The 17850-nt window shown below is 37.9% G+C and overlaps 1 protein-coding gene across 29 annotated transcripts in view; it reads right to left on the reverse strand.

The window, feature by feature from the left end:
* Positions 1–17850, reverse strand: part of BBX (BBX high mobility group box domain containing) — a 245215-nt gene that overhangs the window by 43750 nt on the left and 183615 nt on the right. For 25 of the 29 annotated variants that reach the window (XM_074332306.2, XM_074332334.2, XM_074332388.2 and 22 more), the window contains 3 exons: positions 15511–15591; positions 12066–12140; positions 4849–4929 (listed from right to left, as the gene is read on the reverse strand). In XM_074332306.2, the coding sequence (XP_074188407.1) occupies positions 4849–4929; positions 12066–12140; positions 15511–15591 (237 nt within the window). The remainder of the gene's footprint in view (positions 1–4848; positions 4930–12065; positions 12141–15510; positions 15592–17850) is intronic. The other 4 variants (XM_074332428.2, XM_074332417.2, XM_074332406.2 and 1 more) reach the window with 1 other exon arrangement.

Genomic DNA, 17850 nt, shown 5'->3' on the forward strand with positions numbered 1-17850 from the left:
TTATTTGTTATCCCTTAACTTCTTGTATCTTATCTCTTTGCAACTGAAGCCTAAGTTCCTGGACGACAGGAGTCAGACACCATCATTTCCTGTAGCCCTCACAGTACCTTCCAAAGTACAATCACAAATAAGCACTTACTTATTTAAGCGCCTAAGAGGTATCTTGGCAGTTTCAATAGTACAGACACTTTTCAAAAAGGAAATACCAGCTCCAGTTTTTTGACAGCAGTCTTGAACAATCTGTCATCGTGCTCAGCTGTACACATATGTGTAGGAGTAAGCTGTCTTCCATAGAGACGTCTATAACAGGCCAACTCCTATAACAAGCAACTTGCAGTCTTTTAGAATCATTTAAAACGTGGTGACAGAACAGCTCAGTATTGAAGAGGCCAGGCTCTGGAGATAGACTGCCTGGGTTTCTGCTGAGGCCTGAACACTTTCTGTCCACGTGACCTTAGGAAGGCACAAAATCGCTCATCTTTTTTTCCCTAATACGATGTAAAAAAGGGAAGGAAAACAGTACCGACTCCGGAGGATGGGTATGAGCACTCAATGAGCCAAGTACTTAGAAAAGTGTCTAGCACAGAGTAGATAATACATGTCGGTCATTAATATCTTAGGTTAGATAATAAAACTGGCAGATAAAATCAGCTTCAAAATTTGCAATCGATTTTAAAGAACACATAAAATTATTTTAGAAAAATTAAAAGCAGGCTTATGCTCCAGCCCCTAGCGGCACTCCAAAACACCAACACTGTACCTGGAGGGAAAGCACTCCTATACAATTGACCTTAAACGAAGGTTCCCAGGTTATCTCGTCATAATGAAAATACTTGTTTATCCATATATAAGAAACTTCAGCAGCCTCAGTTATTAGCATGGAGTAGCCCCTCAATAATTATTGTTCGTTAGAATACATGAATAAACTGCTCCACTTATTACACCAGGCAATTTTGGTACCAGAATTTTGGTACCAGTGTTAAGATCTTCTTTCTTAAAATGTACAGGTAATGATGGCTCTGAGCATCCTCCAACTACAGCAACTGTAGCAGTACTAACGAGCCCTGAGGGATGCTTTGCTGCTTTGCTGATCTTTATATGACCTGACCTAATTAATTTCAAAACGAAAGGAAACGCAATACATTATAGTACCGGCGCCAATTAAGTAACTGATTAACTGAACAGTATGAGCCTCATGGAGGTTCAAACATAAAGGATTATGTTTTTCTCAATTCTCTGACCTCAGCAGCACTATGCAAAAATCTCCCTTCCGAGCTGGAGTAGATTCCTGAAAAACACCTGGAACAGATCCCAGAATTTTTCAGGTCAGTTTCAGCTATTAAAATATCCACCCTGTTTAAAATGCTCATCAAACACCCAAAGCAGGGCCTTCCCCAGAGCATCTCCCAGCTCTAGGGTCCCGGAAATCGGGTGGGGTCCTTCCAATGCCCAAACTGAGAGCATCTGCTGCCAACATATCCGGTTTTCCTTTTGCTGCTCAAGTGGGTGCAGAGCCCAGCAATAAAGACATGCCTACATCATGTCTTCCTTCTCACCAAAGAGAAGGCATGTCTTGCAAGCAACAATCCCTATCTCTTTGGGAGGTCTCCTCAGTTACTGCTCCCCTGCCAGCTCACAGGAATGAAGTTGGGGAAGGGTGGTGAGTGGTTAGTTCTCGGGCTGATTCCTGGCCCTTCAGTCACAAGGCCTTCCTGTTTTGAGGACACAAGAAGGAATGGTGGAGGTAAAACTAATTGCCCATTCCTTTTGTGTCTATTCCTGCTAACTCTAAATAAGACTGAATGACCCTGTTAGGGGATGCCAAGAGCAGGGATGATATATAAAATATTTAACAGGCAGAGGTGCCAACCGAACTCAGGGCTGGCACAGGGTCTTGCAGGCCCCTTGCTGCGCCCTCTAGTTGCCCGAAGGATCCAGGGGCTCAGGGACACTGGCAGCGTTGCTGCAGTGTTCTCAGGGGGGTTTAGGTCAGTCTTTTTACTAACAACAGGGAGTCTTTTAGCACGAGGACAGCTGTGCTGGTACAAACCAGCTGAACATCACTCCTGCTTGTGGGAGCTCGTCGGGGTCCTGAGCAAAGCCATCTCTACGGCACACTTCCTATTGCAAGAGACTGGCCCAGGCCTGCCCTCCGCCTACCCCTCCCTACGACCATCCCATGGCTTCTTGCCTGACCAAGTTGAACTATTTTCTATTTGTCCACTTGAGCCCTGGGAAACTCACACATCTTTAAAAAGCCAAACCAGGGAGTGCAGCAGGCTATTCCAAGTCTCCTCCTGCTGCCAACTTCCTCCAGTTCCCTGTTTGCCTGCTCAGATAGGTGAAGGGTACAGCAGTAAGTCTGTGTCTAAAACATTTCTTGCTTCTTGCCAAAGAATGAGAAGATATCTCTTGCAGGTACCACCCCCAATCTTTAACAGGGGGTTCTCTCAGAGCTGCTTTCACTCTGCTTGAAAGTGAGCAGGGGTGAAGAATAGAAAGCACTTCCCTCCTTACAGGGCAGGGAGAAAAGCCAAAGTATTTTAGGCGACTGGGTAGCCTATGCTATGCACCCCCCACCCCCGCCCGGCACTGATCACATGAGGGGTTAGGGTGGGAATGAGAGGAGAAACCCCAATAGTGGTATATGGGATAGTAGCTGGATTAGGCTATCTCTTTATGAATCAAATCCCAAGAGAAGGGTCTGGCCCAGTTTGAAGGTGGCTTCCCCTTTGGAATGTGTTAATTTAAAGCTGTTCCTTCAGATTTTAGACAACACCACTGATTCTGGGCAATGGAAAAAAAATTATCCTCAATATCCTGTTATATTTATTTAAAGAGGCACCCAACGTAATTGAATACTATGTTTTGTTCAAGGAAAATGAACATCAAATACACATGGACTAAGAAAAAAAATTGAGGAAGCGTATTTCTACTGGTGATTATTTGGAGATGCTGATTAATCCATTGTGCACATATTTATGTTTAACTAGAAACTGAGGAGGCTTTAGGATGTTATTCTAAAACACAGTTTATTAGAATTATGGCATCATCTTCATGTGATACAAATAATGTGAGAAAATTTTCTGGGTAAATTATTTTTTAGCGACCCTATTTCATCAAAAGCATATATTTTTACTCAGATGTTATAAGAAACTAAGTCTGAGTATAAGCTGATTTGCTATAACGGGAATAGGTTTATTGCAGTCATTTTACCCCTTTAAATTATGATGCCAGCATTCAAACATCTGTTACACCATAGCATCTGTTTTATATTTGGGATGCATCCCTACAAATTAGAAGAGTGTTCTTTTTTAATGAGCTCTGATTTAATAGGGAATCCTTTTTTATGACTTATGCCAAAGAAAGAAATGAGAAGACAAATTCATCTCTCTAGCCTCTTCCTCACACAGTGAAGTACCTCAAAGGTCCATATATTTCCAATATAAAAGTGTTTAATAAAAATAATCACTTCTTTCAAATAAATTGTCTTGGCAATGTATACAGTCTAAAAGCTACTAGACAAACTCATGGCCTCACAGTCTCTCTGTTTAGTAAGTCCTGTTTATGGCTCTAACTTCAAAGGCACATTTGCCGCCAGATCCTTACCATTTTAGTTCTACCTGAAGTAGTACTTTGCCTCTGACTCACCCAGTTCTTTTAAAAACTATTCCCTGAGGTCTTTATACGTTTCCTAGTCATGCGCAGTTGGGTCTGAATTTGTCTTACACAAGAAGCATGTCAGCTGAATGTCAGACAACAATGGGTTAGTTTGTTCTACTGTTTATATACTCCATTACTATTTGGGGTATTTATATTTTCATATTTCTAATTTGGATCTAGCTAGATTTTAAAACCTTAATGTTAAGATATTTAAAACTCCTCAACTTTTATGATAAAAGCTACCATAAAATTTAGAAAATGACAGGTCGCCCTATAAAATACAAAGGATTTATAAAAGAACCATATTACTCACAAACAAACAAACAAACAAACACACACAAAAACAACCAGAAGGAACTCTGGGGAAGAAAGCCAGAAACAGGAGAGAAAAGAAAAAGTTTAATATAAGAGATTTTTGGTTACTCATTTCTGTACCTCCCGATTTGTCTCACCAAAAGAGAAAACTGCTACGAGAGTGTCCCGGTGCTAAGACATTTCTCCCACACGGTCCCTTAAGGCACAGTGGTCACAGCTTGGCAGAGCAAGTCACTGCTCCTGCCCACCGTAGCAACAACTGCTTCTGGCATCTTCCTCCCCAACCCATCCCCCACCAAGTGGGGGCTCCCTCACAGGCTTTATGAAAGCACATTTTCTACTCCGCCAAAGGAATTTTATACCCACGTCACATCAAATGTACAAGTGATAGATGTTATAAAACCACACTTTAGAACATGTCATTTGAGTTCTTTACCAAAACAAGGGAAAAAAAAATCCCCCAAATTAAAACATTAACCAACTGGTTTAAAGTGGTGCCTTCTAGGGATTTACAGATGTTATAAGAGAATCAGCAAAGAGGAAAATGACCTGGGCCATTCTTCTGGGTTCAGGCTTGACTTACTTAACCAATTGGAGAGAGACAAAACTGACCTTCTTTTAAAATACTACCTGTGAAAATGATTTTGCAATTTCCCTTGGTAACCTTTTTCAATGCCTAATGACTTTTAGTAGCAAAACTCTTTTTTTCCCTAAACGAAAGGTTAACCCTTCTGTCATTGTTGAAAATTAGATACAATACACTTAAAGGTCAAAGGTGAGATGGTGCAGTTTAAGGGACGTTGTTATGAGGACCTTTTTTGTGATTTCCACCTCTGCATAGCTTATCTCAATATATTCTCAGAAACTTGCCTCGGCTAGTTGAAAGAGTGCAGACTTTCCACAGCGTTTTGCAGGTTCAGCACCACCCAACTGCGAAGTGTTTGAAGAAATCTATATTGAAAACAATTCACATAAAGAATATTAATTGTGATACCAGAATCCTTGCTTCCGATTCATACACATTCCGGAGCTTTCCTTCGTTTATGAGAACATCATTGCTCCCAAGTACCATGTAACTAAACGTGGCATGCTTGGGATTATAACTCTGAAACCAATTTTAGTAAATAGCCTCAAAAATAGTAACAAAAAACAGGTGTGACTTTGGTGGCCATTTGATGACAAGAGTATTATATATTCCAGGCTTATAATTTAATTCTATAACCTTAAAAGGAGATATGCATTTCCATTTCTATATAAATACTAACTCATCAACTGGCCAAATATAAAAAGAGCTAATTAGAGTCAATTTGTATTTAACAAAGCAATTAAATTTTTTTTAAGGAATATATTTGACAGCTCTGTGGAAAGAGCATCAAATCAATCAACAGATATTTTTTTGAGAATCCAATATAAATGTGCTAGGCAATATGACAGGAACTGGGGAAGCTAAGAATTTTATATAAAACATTGGCTCTGGCTTTGAGAGTATGCTCTAAAGTACACACAAAGACTGACAATCAAGACCACAAATCTAAATAAGTTGCAATTAAGGGCCTCTGTTGCAGTCCATCAACATATATATGTCACATTGCATACTCTTCTGCAAATTTGACTAAGCAGCAGCCAGGCACTGATTACAAAGAACAGCACTGTCCTTTCTCATTTTTATATGAAAACTTCATTTTCAATTTCTAGCCTAACTTAGGAAAGGGCTGAGAAGGACATACATTAAGGATCTTTACAAGGTACGTTTCTCTTGGAAAAGTTCTGTCATCGCTAGCTAGCTATAATCTAAGTTATTTGTATTCTTCGTGCTTCTGAATTCTTTCTCAGGTTAGGTGGCAATCTTGCCTCATGACTATTTCCTTACAAGTGACCCCAGTCCCAAACGGGGTTCTACAGAACTTTCAGCTGCAGGAGAGACGGGTGCTATGATGCTAGAGGGAATTCTCCCTGGAATACGTGCTGCATAAGAGGCCTTAGTAGAGGCAACTGTTTAATAAGCTACCCGGGCCATTTAGAAGGCCCTAGTTTAAGAAAGTTTTAAGGACTTTTTCTTCCTAGGGACTATCATTTTTAACAGAGTCCTTTCCTATTCATCCCAATCACTTACTTTTTCTTTAAAGATCAACTCACGAGGTTCAGTCTTTCTGAAGTTTGGAAAATCTTCCCCTACCTGAATGTTCTGATAGATGCCACTTCTACTTTCTCTAGACAAGCTGAATTCAGTTATTCAGCTTATCACTAGACTAAGAGAAGCAAACACATTAATATAATCACTGACTCAGACTCCAAGGAATGAAATACTGAACCCGTATGCCAGTCCTTGTCCTAAGGCTGTTATGATATGAAGACATGGCTTTTGTGACAGACAGGCCCTCACTAACTTTTTGTGGGGTGGACTGAAGCAAATAATTACGACAGTGGGCCTCATGTACTTTATCTTCAAAATAGAAACCTGCCCCGTGTTACTGTGGTGAAGATTAGATTATGTTAGTGAAAAGTCTGGCACATTGCTGAGCCCATATTATGCTCTCAACAAATATTGCATTTATTAGTAATAAGGCTTTAGCATTATTTCCACTAATAAACATAAACTCTTTTAACACAAGTCCAAAAATTAGTTACACACTGAAATTGGAAGGGAATTAAAAACTGCAATGTCAGAGGATAATCATTAAACTGAATGATTTGTAGAATGCTAAATTTGTCACATAACCACACGATACTGAAGGACAAGCTGGGTAGCCCTGCACTGCTTAGCCAGGGACAGTTTCTACTTCCTACACTGGCTCCCTCTGCTGTCGCTTTTGTTGTTGTAGGTTTATGCTCCTTGATGCTGTATGTTTGTTCACTATCACGTGTTCTGTACTCAGTGCAGTGTACGGCCCACTGAGAGGCTCAGTGAGGGCATGGATGTGTTATCTGCCATCTGAGCTCATGTAAAGTCTGAGTTGAGGCTTAGGATGGTTCTTTGCCTTTCAAAAGGAGCCACCTACATTTAGTAAGCACAATTTTCCTCATTGCCGAGGGGAAGATTTTTACCTATTTATTATAGGCATAGGGCAGTATTTTAAATGCTCAAAGTTGCTGGAAGCCAGATTGCCAAAGGGGCATGTGTGGGGAAGGGTCAGTGTATTTTAGTAGTCCCAACATTTACAGAATCACTTAACAATAACGTTTTCATGGAATGACTTAGTGTAAGATTTGCTTTCTAAAATGTCCTCAGCTTATTCACTGGGGTGGGGGGAGTGGAAAACTGGACATACGTTAATGTCTATGGCTAAAGCCTTATCTTGATTTCTCTGCAGGATTCAACATGGCGGACCCCCCTAGGGAACTCTTCTCTGGGCTTCCATTACTACAGGTCCTCGTTTGCCTCCTACCTCTGAGGCCACTCCTTGTTGTTCTCCTTTCCATCGTGGATCCCTTAAGTGTTTTTCCTTAGGGTTTTGCCTTCGAGCCTTGTCTCTTTTTATTTACACATGTTCTTTTTCTCCTTAATTTCATCTACTCTGATGGCTTCAATTAGAAGCGTATCTTACATATACTGATGTGTTATACCACTGTTCCTTCCCCTCACTTTTTTTTCTATTTAAGACATGTACACACTTTTAAGTACAAACAGTAGAGTTAATACATATTTTTCAATAACTATGTAGGAGAGGGAAGTGAGCGCTATGTTACACTCCTGGGTAGGGGCCAATAGGGGGCCATACAACATAATATCTTCCTGGCTTTGCTATTTTTCTTGAATTGACAGTGCCTGCCAATCTGTTAACTCCACTGTAGTCTCTTCTTTGGTTATTATTCAATGTTCTGATAAACAGGGCAGGTGTAATAAATAGTACGTGAGATACAGCACAATGCTAAGAAAAATCATCACCCTGGATACTGCTAAGCTTTCTGGCCTGAGGTAGGGGAGCACACCAAGGAAACAGGTGGTAAAGATCAAAAAGCAAATTAGGTAATGGGGGAAGTCTGCAATTGTAAGGGGTATCACAAACATCGTACCAATAAGGTGGAGGAAGTGACCAATTATTATTGAGTAAGTAAGTGAATCAAAGAATGAATAATGTGAGATAACTGGTCTTCTTTACCATAAAAGAAATATTAATGCTTCCAATAAAACATGTAATACTCTCACATGGATTAGCTGCAGTGTGAGTGCATAGTGTTTTCTTCAAGTATAATATTCTGTAACACTCTGAGCATTCCATCATGAAAACAAATGCCTTAGAAAACAAATGTATGTATTGCTTATATCCACGTGTGAGAATGCCTTAAATTTGGTGTATTTATATTGGCAAAGTAAATACCTTTTTAAAAAAGTTGTAATATCAAAATCTATTTGTCTAAATCATCTAGATTAGCCCTCTGTCTTCAAAGTAAATATGTAATTTTTCAGTACAAAGACGCAAGTATATGAGCTAGCCCCAGAGCAGAGCAAAGAATATGTAGACTGGTCATGGCTTTCAGATTTGTTAAATAATGGGAGGGAATAGCTCCCTTCTGGCATTATATTTGGTCATTAGTCTTCAGTAAGTGAAATCTAAAAAGTGATGGATGTGTCATTCTACCTGTAAAGAACAAAAGATGCAGATGGGAAACTCATTCTGACCAACTTAATGGCTAAGAGCTTAGAAACAGAGTGATGGCTCTTCAGAGGGGCCAAGTTGAATCTAGATGAATGAGTATCAATGAGGAATGGGAGACAGGCTGACAAGGGAGGGGAAAGATCCTGCACTCTATATTTCTTTCTAGATCTTATGAAGTATATTTTCTCCCTTTAGATGTAAGCATTCCTGAGGAAACTACAAACAAAAATGTTCTTTATTCAATAGTTTCATGGTTACGTAGAGGTTAAATTCAATGAGTTTTAAAGCTTATAGATTTGGTTAAAAAGGAAAAATATCCTCAGCTTGCAAGGCAGAGACTTAGGAGTCAATGTCAAAGAAAAACATTTTCAACTTAAAGAAATGCCCAGGGCTTATTGTTTTTAAAAAATCTAGTTTCTAGGATAATCATATTACACAATAAATGACGCACTGCCAAGAGAAGATCTAGCTAATCTCTTCCTGGAGTTACTGACATTTGTATAAATGAAATTAGTAGGAATGGTCTCCGAAAATTTTGCATGCCTGATTTTAAAATTGTTCCACAAAGCTAAACATTTTTAAATAGTAAATTGATTCCTAAATTACATAAACACCGACTTTTCTCCAAGTGTACAAATAGGACTGAGAATCCCATTGAAGAAAAGGGATATGGGTTTAAAGTGACCCACTGGGTAATTTTCTATTATGTGTCCATCCCTTCCTTATTTCAGCCTTTCCATATGAGTTCCCAGAAATACTAGGAAGTCCCTTAACAATGATGATTTAACAACTTGTGGTAAATATTATAAACTATATAGATCAGTGGTCTCAAACTATGGTTCCCTGATAGGAAACTTTTTGGAAATGCAAATTCTCAGGCCCCACTCCAGACTTAATAAATCGGAAACTTTGGGGTGGGATTCAGCATTCTGTGTTTGAATAAGCCTTCGGGGTAACTCTGCTGTCATTTTAAAGTTTGAGAACCTCTGCTATAGAGTAATTAGAACAAGAATTTCAAGAGTCTTTTTGTTTTCTCAAAGGTGATGGGTGTTTTATGAAGTAATTATAAGAGCTTTAGGGATATGATCACAGTGATTATAGCCTATTCTATTTCTACTGCAATATGTATGCTCATAGCTGACTTTAGTTGATAATTTTATTAGTTCATCTAGTTAGTTCTTGTTTAGCTTTGAATAAACCAGCCCAGCACTGGGATGACAATAAGGTTAACTTATAAGGTATTAAGAGATTGAACCTTAGGGTTCTCTTGGGTCAGAGGAGGAAAGAGACTAACAGGTCATATATCCTACGGAACCATGTACTTCTCTCGTATAATCATGTATGACATTTACAATTCAGTAGCGAGGTATGTAATAATTTGTTTAATGTGCTTAGAAATTAAAACCTAGGTAAAATATAACGAGGAAAAATAATACTCTTAGTTGGGAGGGGGAATTGCATCTGAATCTAGGGCAAAACATATTATTTTGTTTTTTCCATCACACATGCCTTCCTCTGTTACAACGCCTGAAACAACTCCAGTACATTTCCAAATCAACTTTTTTTTTTTTTTTAATGCTTCCTCAAATTTTCTATAAGTTCCGTGGTCAAAAACCAGAGGCCCTCAGGAGACAAGTGCCACAGAGCAGAGGAGTGACATCTGGAAACGCCCCCTTGCACAACTCCCAAGTAAGAAGAGGTTCTTTCTTCCCTAGAAAAAAAAACTTCTCGTGTTTTGAGGAGTGTACTGAGCGGCAAGGACAAATTAACTTGTGTGAGAGAGGCACATTACCTCATTCTCCAGAATCACAGGACTATGGTTATTATACCATCCAACTTCCATCAGAGTTGCCCAGGGCTTCAGAAGCTCCTCCTAAATCTGATGACTTAGGAGGAGTACGTAACAGTTGTGCTGTAAGTGGCAATAATGGTTAGAAATGCACCAGCACCAGCTTTCCCACATTGCCATTTTAACTTCAGTTGAATGCTTTTGGTAGTTAATGCGTAACTATCAAGTATGCCAAAGATGAGCCACTACCTTTCTAACATTCATGCTGCAGTGCAGTTTAATCAAACAGCATATGTGGCAAATACATTCCATTGGTTCCAGAAAGTTGAATGGGATTGGCTCAGGTGTCAAGATTAAAGATAAACTTAGTCATCATGCCAAAATTCTTTTTTCACTCTTGAAAAAGTGATTAGTAGCAAATAAATGGATATCAACAACCGGAGGAAAACAAGGCAATAGCAAACAAAACTATTTCCCCAGATAGCGAAAACAGCCTATTTATCATAATGAAAAATTATAATAAAATCTTAATTTATTCGGATTCATCAAGCAAATTGTTCTTCATGAAATAACATTTTATGTTGTTACCAGTTTTCTAGCACAGCCCTAAACAGCTAAAGTAAGCACGGTGGCAGTGAAGCCTAACAGATAAGCCGGCCAACTGGTGGTACAAAGTCACAGCGGGTGACAGTCCCATGAGGAAGGAGCAGCACTGTTTTGTAATGTAAGAGCTGAAAGCCATTTTTTCTCACTTTCAAAGTAAGATGTTGGGTTTTCTCCTGCCAAAAGGATATCATTTTACATTTCATCTATGCAGCACTCTTTATGCAAATGAATCAAAGTGATTCAATACATCAATATTAAACAGAACAGTCCTGCCTGTCATTTTCTCTCCGTTCCCCATTAAAAAAACTGCTCAGTTTATGATATGCATTTTTTGCTGGAATTAATAAAAAGGAAAAAGGGAAGCCCTAAAGCAGATAGCATCTTATTTACAAGAACTATTAATATATACATTTTATTATATGCCATGTAGTGCTCATTAGAAATGAGCATATGGTGGGAGCCAGGGCTTTTGCGGCAAAATCAAGCATATCAGATTTGCGCCCTCATCATACCAACCAAGAAAATGCTCTCTAGTGTCTGCTCTCTCTCTTTGGCTGACAAACCAAAGAAATCCGAGATCTTGCAAGAGCTGACCTGATCTAAGCCTGGGATTAAACACTAATAAAAATGCTGGCTGACGCCACATCACAGCAAAAGCTAAGCACTGCTGATTTAACCGGTCAGATTCCCCACCACATTCGCTGTGCGAGTTATTCATGAATTACAGCATCTAATTCACTATTGGAAAAATTTAATAAATTGGAATCCTATGGCCTTCACGTTGACAGCAGTTTTCCCCAGCTTTAAAAATAAATTAAAAACAAGGCAAAATGAAATAAAGAATGACTGGAAAGTGTTTATTCTGAATGCAGCCTTTAATGGTTAGAAGACAGGTAAAACATATGGACCTGATCCGACTATGATCCCAGGAAAGACAGAAAAAGGTGGTAAGTATTCGGTTATGTGAGTCATGTCAGTCACGGCAAGAGACACACCTAACATTCACCACACGTTACTCAAAGTTCATTCCAGTATTTCCTGAGCTCAGTAAGTTTTCTGAGCCCCGTAAGTAGTTAAGAAAAAGAAGACCATACCTCAGCAAACTGAAACAGGGCTGATGCCTGACACTGTTTTGAAGGAGCGCTGGGGTGGGATGTACTTGAAGATATCTGAAAGAAAGCAAGTGATTTTTAATGCACAAGGACATTTTCCCATATCAAACTAATAAGATTCTGCCATATATTTCCACTGTAGACAATGATCAAGATTAAGACATGAGTCATCACCCTCAATCCCTTTTAGAAAAACAGTATAAATGCTAAAGGAAGACAAAGGCCATGTTTCTAAAAACAGATCATGGGAAAGAACAAAAAGATTGAGTTGGGCTCATTTGTCATGTCTCTTGTAAAAGTATCAGGTATGTGTCAAACAGCAGTTGAAACTTGTTGAGATGAATTTCCTTATTTCAATGAATTTCTTAAAATATTATTAAAAGCTGGAAGCTGCAAAGAAAGCCAGTCACTTTCTCTCTTCCTCTACCACTCCCTGCAAAGCTGTTCTCCGCTTAGAGGCAGTTGTGAAATAATACTGGAGCAGCATATGGATGTGGGTCAGGGTATCTGGGATTGAATCTCAGCTCTGCTTCTCAATAGCTACCTGACCTTGGACAGCTCAGCTCATCTTTCTGAGACTTATTTTTTTCAAACTGTAAATTGATGATGATAATAATCTCCATTTTATAGGATTATGGTGAGAAGAAAATAAGCCACAGAATACATTCCCTGGCATGGCACTAGAACTCAATAAATGTTCACTGAGTAGGAACAGCATTTCTTTCTTTTATAACACCATGTATCCTCCTGCTCAATGCTTGTGTGTGTGTGCGCGCGTATGCGTACACACACGTACACGTACACACACACACACACACACACACACACACTTCACTTGTTTGACAGTGGATAGAAGATTCTGCAATACCACACCTGGTTCAACTAGGAGACTTTTGGTTTCCACTTGATAATTATGGTAGCCTCATTAGTTTGCTCTAAGAGCCATGTGGAAAAACTTTCCAAGGATGTTTTCAGAGCAAGGTCAATTACTAATTCTGGTTCCAAAGTGAACAAAATTATATCCAGCTACAATACACGGTGAAAGTGAGTCACAAGAGCAGAAAGCACGGACAACACAAATTCAGCCCATTCCCAATCCAATAAAAGTCTTTTTTCATTAACTGCTCCCCAACTCTATCAAAGAATACTTATTAGGCAATAAATGCACCTTAATCCATAACTCTTCAACCACAAAGAGCATTTTTTCCATCTTAATTAAATTAAGTTGGTTAGAAAAACCATGGAAACCAAAGTATCAAAGTGACGTTTAAGGATGACAAAGAATTAGTAGAGAATGATGGAATTATCGACTTTATTCACTGCTGAAGCCATCAATAAAATTGTGTTAAGTGAAATAAGTCAGAAAGAGAAAGACAAATACCATATGATCTCACTTATATGCGGAATCTAAAGAAAAGAATAAGTGAATGAACTAATCAGAGACAGTTTTGGAAACATGGAGGAAAAACAGAGGGTTGCTAGAGGGGCAGGGGGTGGGGATAAGGGGAAGGTGAGAGGTTTTGAAAAATAGTCGGTAACCACAAGATGGTCATGGGGGTTTGAAAATTTGGGGAACGTACAGAGGGATAGTGGATGGGGGGAGGGGGGTTCACACAGTGTGAGGGATATAAACGATAAACGTCTAAGTTTTGCTTTTTCTTGTGCACCTGAAATTAAAAAAAAAAAAATCTGAAAAAAATTTTAATTTCACTTTAAATTTTGAATCAGACATATAAGCATTTTTAAAATAAACATCAGTAAAAAGAAAAAATGTCTCTAAGACCCTGTTTAACAAACTAGGTATAAACCAACTATCATAAATGGGTAAGATTTACCCAAGTGCTCTAAAGACACTGAAGACACATGAGGGTAAAATTGTATTCTCCTTGGTCATTCGACTCTCCTTGGTCGAACTGTGAAACCTATCATTTCAAAAGACTACCATGTGCAAGTTGTGACAGGTGCAAAAATGAATCCATGAGGATTTCCCTGAAGTCCCGGGAGCTATAAATTGAGTAGGTCTTACTTTAGACATCACTTTTCATTCCTACCAACCTTCTATAACAGTTAAGAGAAAATGAACAGTTTACGTAAGGGAAAATGCCTAACCTACAATACATTTATTTCTTCAAGGCTTAAATCAGACAGTGAATAAGACAGAAGCAGGGGTATAAAACCATTCAGATTTTTGAAAACCATTCCTTTCTAAACAAAAGACATGTTACAAATCAATATTGGGATCAAGGAGATACTCAGTTAATGCTATCAATAAGGAGCTCCTGAAGATATAGATTAAGGTACCCTTTATGTAAAACAACAGAGTCAGGGATCTGTTTGGAATGTTCCATATGCTGTAGAACCCAAAAAATGTACACATGCCAATACAATCCAATTTCAAATAAAATTTTAGAGATTTCACTAGATCTTTAGGGGTTCAGCGATCAATGATTAAATATTTCTGCTTTCAAACTTGGGACTTACATTATTTAACATGTCTGCAACTACTGTAGAAAAGGTAGTACAGAGTGAATCCTCTATTATATGCATTCTTGAGGAAACAATATACAAAGCAAATGGAATTCATGGCACACCTCCTACAGAGGCAGAAATGAAAGCTATAGATAAGGAGTATCATGTCAGCAAATACATGACATTCTTGTACTATCTGCAAGGCATTTAGGCACATTCTAAACAATGTCTTAAAGGAATGTCCTGATATGCCACTGTGAAAAACAGTTTTGCCAGTGAAATGTTGAGAACCACCAGGAAAGGACACTAGAGAGGAGAAACAAAATCTGAAACTAAACATATGCTCTCCTTGTACAAAACTGTCCCACAACAGGCAAATGTGCGGAAGGGTGACAGTGCGAGAGAAGGTCTAATGGAAAGACAATGCAAACGATCAAGGGAAGACTATGTGCTTTAAAGTTCAGGAAAAATTAACCAATGATGGCTCCATATTGACTTCTGGGGTAAGTAAAGATATTTTGGGAAGCAGTCTTAACCTTTACACTTGATATCAAGAATAATGTACTTTTCTACATCATCTTTGAACCAATGTTAGTGATGTATTGAACCCAATACATCTGACACAAGACAGTAAGACTTGAAAACTGCCACTGCATGCGAAAGCTTCAAATAAAAGTGTACTAAAAAAATGCATAGCCAATAACCACCCATGAGTTGACTCTTATTTAACACCTGATAAGTAACTAAGTTCTAATGTTAACTATTCAGTTATGTTCTTAACTTACCTATCCATGAATAAAAATTAACTCTGGAGTTCCAAAATATCTTTTCCAACATTTGATTCTCTTTTCCCACTTATGGTTAATTGAGCTAAGTAAAGTTCTTCACTGCTGTAAGTTACTGTCATTAGCCCAAATTTAAGCTCACTTTACAAGTTCCTTATTAAGTACATTATTACCTCAGCAAACTGAAATAATGGTGACTTCTGACGCATTTCAGGGGATTCCGAAATATCAGGCCTGCAAGTGCCAGAGGATATCTGAAACAAAGAAACATGGTATGAAGCATCATAGGAAGAGTTTCTGGAATACAACTAAAGATAAACGCCATCTAAAATGTTCCTATTTGAGGAAAGAATGGTTTTGATTGCCCTGATTTTAGGCAATACTGTGACCAAAAAGTAGTTATATTTGGTAGTTTTATGTGAGGGGTCATCAAACTGCAAATAATGCCATAAATAGCAGGAGATGAGCAAGACAATGCATTTTAGAAAGTTAATATTCATCTAAGAGACATTTCTACAATGGATGCTCTTGGCTTTCTGCCACAAAATCGAAAGAATATATATTTCTTTCATGTTTTGGTTTCCCCAATATTTCATATCACCAGACTGTATGAAAACAAAACTAAAATCAAATTCTTCTTTTCTAGGGTTTTCATGTGCTTGTACACAAGCCCCAATCTTAGACAGGTTAATTTTACCTAAGAGAAGTTTCTTTACTATATGTTTTCTTTTGTACTATTTATCACGGTGGGTAAACATTTAAGGATCTAATATCTTCATTTTTGATCTTCATTATTAAGGCTAGTTACGAAAACATCACTGATTTTTTTCAAAGTTCTTGCTATTAATCAATTATCTTCTCAGAATACACATTTCTTCTTTACCTCAATGCTAAAACTGACTCATTTCTGCATTTGGATGACCTAATCACTTAGGGTAGCCAACTATAATTCAAAAATCATAGGCATCACAATGTTACAGAAGATTTCATTATTCTTCTGATCTAACCCTTTTTAACAATGAAGGAACTTAGCACGAGAGAGATAAATGTTAACATTCAATAATTTTCTCATTCTTTATTTTCATGGCACTTAGCACTGATCACCATAAGACATAAATATGTTTACTGTTCAGCTTCTCCCAGGGGATTTATTTAATGCAGAATCCTCATTACTGCCTGGGGACAATATATTCGACAAGTATTTGTTGAATGAACTAAATGAAAGTTGACAACAAATTTTGTGAATCCCAAATCAGTGTGTGCCCTTCCCCCTTTTCCTGAATGACAAGGTTAGGGAGTGTTAGGGGAAAAGTTATCTTTCCCTTTAGAGGAAAAATAGAAAGAAGTTAAAAATACTTTTCAATAACATTTCTGATAAGGAAATAATCCAAGTTCACTGCTGAAAATCTAAAAAAAAAACCCAAAAAACCCACAGCAGAAAAATCATCTATAACATTATTTCCTAAAGATAAGCACTGTTAATATTCCCTATGTACTCGTCCAGTTGTGTATGTAGATAATATTTTCAACATAAATGGAATATTGTACTACTTATACAATGACCTTTAAAAAAAAAACATTAATCTTCCTGTGTTATTAAACCGTTTCCAGTGTAATTTTAATAGCTGCTGGTGATTATATCAGATGGTTGAATCCAAAGGAAAGAGCTGACAGTCACTCAGGTTATATTCTTGAAAACAGTTTCTCACTGAATCTCTTCATTAGACACTGAAGATGTGCTACTCTGACAATGTCACCAACCACTGGGCAGGAGCAAGCATTTGAAATTTTAATTGTTACTTTTGAATTTGAAAAAGTAATGGTCACCTTCTTCTAGTGATAAGCTCCACAGAGGAGATGCAGAAGGCTTAATTAATTTGCCACCTGTGGTTTGGTTGCCAAAGCCTGACTGCCTCACTGGCACCTGACTATATGACAAGTTAAGTACTAAATGGCCCAATAGTGTTTTTATTTGCTTCCCAAGGATTCGAAGCCAGGGAGACACAACATGCATTAAAAAGAGGGCCAACGAATCCCAAAATTACAGGCCACAAAAAAACTCCTTTATTAGAATGAATACTTGAACAAAATATATCTTGATATTGTAATATAGGAATAATGAAAAAAGTCAATACTTTCCTGGTTTATAAAGAAATCCTGTGTGTTTAGCCCCTAGGTATCTTGGTAAATAATCAAAATTTGATTTAAAATCAAGCCTAAGACTAAATGAAAATTATGAAGTGTCATTATAAAACTTTAATAATGTTGGTTGTCCACATGACAGAAATGTGTAAAAGATATTTGGAAGAAAATATATTATCATGTAAGGTAGCTACACTGCCTAAAGCCTATATAATATGCATTCTTATTTCGTATCACATGATGCATGAGAAATAGTTACCATTTATGAGGAGAAAAGTTATCCTATGGCTTCATTAGAGTTTATATTAACTATAAGAAGAAAAGTCAACTTTCTTTCAAGTGCCACTTATAGATTATTTGGCCATAACTAT

Source organism: Rhinolophus sinicus, chromosome 17 (assembly GCF_057876585.1).
Source record: "Rhinolophus sinicus isolate RSI-liver-muscle chromosome 17, RSI-T2T, whole genome shotgun sequence".
Lineage (NCBI taxonomy): Eukaryota > Metazoa > Chordata > Mammalia > Chiroptera > Rhinolophidae > Rhinolophus > Rhinolophus sinicus.